Source organism: Amblyraja radiata, chromosome 4 (assembly GCF_010909765.2).
Source record: "Amblyraja radiata isolate CabotCenter1 chromosome 4, sAmbRad1.1.pri, whole genome shotgun sequence".
Classification (NCBI taxonomy): domain Eukaryota; kingdom Metazoa; phylum Chordata; class Chondrichthyes; order Rajiformes; family Rajidae; genus Amblyraja; species Amblyraja radiata.
Genome location: NC_045959.1, coordinates 110144446 through 110148642, shown reverse-complemented (window position 1 = coordinate 110148642; position 4197 = coordinate 110144446). Strand labels below are relative to the sequence as shown.

Sequence of the window (4197 nt, the reverse complement as noted above, 5' to 3'; positions counted from 1 at the left end):
ACGTGTAATCGATGGGACGCCGTGGACTCGATGGGCTGAAGGGCCTGTTTCCATGCCTCAATGTTTGGGACAGGTAGGCAGAGAAGAGTTAACCAGTGAGGCTGTGCAAGACATTGAGTGAACGGGGAGCTGCCGTGACCACAGTGATCACGTAGACAAGAGTGGGCGCTGGACACGGTTTATCAGCGGCGACCGAGCGCCTGGTGGCTGGCTCCTTCCCGCTCGACAGCCGCCGTCTCAGAGCCCAGGGGAGCGGGGAATCGATGGGGCACAATAATGCAGCCGTACTGGCCACGTCAGTGTGGACAAAGAGAGACCCATTCCGCTTCACAACTCTTATCCGCCAGATCTGCCTGAGGACGGGAATCAATGCGGTGGCTGACGAACGCACAGAGAACGCCCGGTGAAGGCCGACCTCCGACCCGCTGCTTTCACTGATAACGTCTGCAGACGCCAGGCTGCCTGTCTGCGTGAGTGACTGACAGAGGCTGCTCCCCATGTAGGCTCACAGCTCACAGCCCCTCCGAGACCACCCTCCCACAAACAATGTCCCTGCATCTTTAACCCTTCCAACACCTGCCACGCCAGGCTGCCAAACCACATCTGCACTGCCGCCAGATGTGAACACCGTCTCTCTGTTCCACCGCCTGATGTGGAGACCGCCTGGGTCACTGGGTCCAGATGTGGGGACTGCATCTGTACTGCCGCCAGATGTGAACACCGTCTCTGTTCCACTGCCAGCTGTGGAGACTGCCTTTGGTCACTGGGTCCAGATGTGGAGACTGCATCTGTACTGCCGCCAGATGTGAACACCGTCTCTCTGTTCCACCGCCTGATGTGGAGACCGCCTGGGTCACTGGGTCCAGATGTGGGGACTGCATCTGTACTGCCGCCAGATGTGAACACCGTCTCTGTTCCACTTCCAGCTGTGGAGACTGCCTTTGGTCACTGGGTCCAGATGTGGAGACTGCATCTGTACTGCCGCCAGATGTGAACACCGTCTCTCTGTTCCACCGCCTGATGTGGAGACCGCCTGGGTCACTGGGTCCAGATGTGGAGACTGCATCTGTACTGCCGCCAGATGTGAACACCGTCTCTGTTCCACCGCCAGCTCGGAAGACCGCCTGGGTCACTGGGTCCAGATGTGGAGACTGCCTCTGTACTTGTGCCAGATGTGGAGGCAGCCTCTCCCCACCTGGACCCAGAGGTGTGGAGAAGGCCTCTGTCACCGCTGACAGATGTGGCCATGACCTCTCTCACCGTGGCCAGATGTGGACAGCATGAAGGAACACCAATCATCGACAGCGTTGCCATTCCAGTGCCGGAGGGCCAAAAGGAACAGGAGAGCAACAACTCCCTGGCTAGGCCTCAGCTCAGTGAGTCATAGAACGTCAAACAGTACAACACAGGAACAGGCCGTTCGGCCCACAATGTCCATGCTGACCATGAAGCCAAGGACATCATTATCTAACTGCATGTTATCCCTATCCCTCCATTCCCTGCATATCCATGCGCCTATCTTAAACACCACTATCGTATCTGCCTTCAGCAACACCCCTGGCAGCAGGTTCCAGGCCCACACCACCCTCTGTGTAAAAATGCTTGCCCTACACATCTCCTTTGAACTTTGTTCCTCTCACCTTACTGCTATGGTCTCACCTCCAGTATGTGATTGTCCATCTTGTCCACCCTATCTATGACAATAGACAACAGACAATAGGTGCAGGAGTAGGCCCTTCGGCCCTTCGAGCCAGCACCGCTCGCAATTTTATATACTTTTGATTTTTTTTCAATTATTCTGATGGGAAACACATTGAGCGTTGAACGTGTGATGTCATTGACTCACCAATGGCCTGCGTGGTTGGGGCCTGCCGCCCATTCCTGGTCCAGGCCACTCATAGTCTTACAGCAGAGGAATATCAAGGAGCACAAAGTCCACCGTTCCCTCAAAGAGGCATCACGGTGAGATAGGGTGGTGAAGAGGCACGCTGGCCTTCATCAGTCAGGATATTGAGTGTAGAAGTTGCATGTTATGTTACAGTTTATTGAAGTCGTGGTGAGGCCACTTTTGGAGGTTTGTGTTTGGCTTTGGTCACCCTGCTGTGGGAGACCTGCCATCCAGCTGCAAACAGTGCGGGGAAGATTCACGAGGATGTTGCCAGGGCTCGAGGGCCTGGGCTACAGGGAAAGGTTGGGCTGTGGTGATCTATTAGAGGTGTGCAAAGTCTTGAGGGGATCAGATGAGGGGAATCAAGAACCAGAGGAGATAGGTTTAAGGTGAGAGGGGAAAGATTTCTAGGAACCTGAGGGGCAACTTTTGGGATATTCAGAGAACAATGTACCTGCACTCCAAGATCCCTCTGCTCTACACTCCCCGGGGCCCTGCCGTTCACTGTGAAGGTCCTGCCTTGGTTTGACAAACAGCGACACCTTGCATTTATCTGCATTAAACACCGTTAACCATTCTTCAGCCCACCTGTGAACATCCTGCTATATGTTTAATAATTTTATACGATACTGCCTGGTGTCTGCAAACTTACTAATCATGCCCTGCACATTCTCATCTAAATCGTTGATACAGCTGACAAACAGCAATGGGCCTAGCACCAATCCCTGAGGCACACCACTACTCACAGGCCTACAGTCTGAGAAACAACCTCCCACCGTCACCCTCTGCTTCCTTCCATGAAGCTAGCTCTCTATCCAGCCGGCTGGTTCTCCCTGGATCCCAAGCGCCATAACCTTGCAGAGGAGCCCGCCATGCGGATGTGAACTCTATGTGGTTGTGGCCTGAGCTGTGAATTGTTTCAGACTTGCAGTGTTTGCGTTCCCGGGTCTCGCTGCACGTTCACGTAACACACAGCCCTCAGCAAAGCCAGCCTATAATTAGAATTAATACCAAGCTTCAGTTGGCTGAGTGGAGTCATTCCAAAGGCAGGGTTTTGGGAAGTGTCATAACTACTGATTAATTAGTTCCAAACACATTTTAATAGGCAAACACAAATCACTTTCCATGGTCGCCCACTTTGCTGGTAGCTCGTTCAAGTGAATCAGACTGTTCCCGCGGCCAGTGGGGACAGTCTGCTCCAACCCAGACCAGTCTAGGCTCGCACCAACCCAGACCAGTCTAGGCCCACTCCAACCCAGACCAGTCTAGGCCCATTCGGTCCTGTGACCCCTCGCCCAGTGAGGGTCAGTGTGTGTGTGTGGGACCATCAGTGTGTGTGGGACTGTCAGTGTGTGTGGGACCATCACTGTGTGTGTGTGTGGGACACTCAGTGTGTGTGTGGGACCGTCAATGTGTGTATGTGGGACCGTCAGTGTGTGTGGGTGTGGGATCTCCCCCCCCCCCGCCCCCCACCAGTGTGGGTCAGTGTGTGTGTGTGGGACACTCAGTGTGTGTGTGGGACCATCAGTGTGTGTAGGACCTCCCCCCCCCCACCATTGTGGGTCAGTGTGTGTGTGGGACCATCAGTGTGTGGGTGTAGGATCTCCCCCCCCCCCACCAGTGTGGGTCAGTGTGTGTGTGTGGGACACTCAGTGTGTGTGTGGGACCATCAGTGTGTGTAGGACCTCCCCCCCCCACCATTGTGGGTCAGTGTGTGTGTGGGACCATCAGTGTGTGGGTGTAGGATCTCCCCCCCCCCCACCAGTGTGGGTCAGTGTGTGTGTGGGGGACCCGTTCCCCCCCCATGAGGCTCAGTGTGCCGGGGCTGATACAACACACACATGGAAGGATTGTCGGGCTGTTTCCGTGCTCGGACTGCTGGGTCTCTGAGGATTAACGAGGCTCAGAGTGTGTTAGTGACGCAGAGCTCATTAGTAATACAGGGTGACGAGGTGACGGGATCGCTAATTAAATGAACAAAGTTAGAGGCAAAGGAAACGGAGTGAAAGGCAAGATGCTGTAGAGAAGCTCCTCAATTAAAATACCAAACATTAACTGTCTGTCACTAGAGTCACACAGCATGGACACAGGCCCTTCAGCCCAACGTGTCCATGCCGATCAAGATGCCCCATTTATACTGGTCCCATTTGTCCATCTCCCTCTCCTATCCTATCCTTTCCTATCCAGGGACCTGTCTAAATCGCTATGAAATGTTATTCTAGCATCTGCCTCAACTACCTCCTCTGGCAGCTTGTTCCATTTGCCCACCACCCTCTGTGTGGAAATGTTGCTCCTGAGATTCCCATTAA

At 54.1% G+C, this 4197-nt stretch overlaps 1 protein-coding gene across 1 annotated transcript in view; it reads right to left on the bottom strand.

Annotated features, from left to right (window-relative positions):
- Positions 1-1842: 1842 nt before the first annotated feature.
- Positions 1843-4197, bottom strand: part of LOC116972595 (arf-GAP with GTPase, ANK repeat and PH domain-containing protein 3-like) — a 353696-nt gene continuing 351341 nt past the window's right edge. Inside the window, exon 9 of the mRNA XM_033020410.1 lies at positions 1843-1945. Within this exon, the coding sequence (XP_032876301.1) occupies positions 1843-1945 (103 nt within the window). The remainder of the gene's footprint in view (positions 1946-4197) is intronic.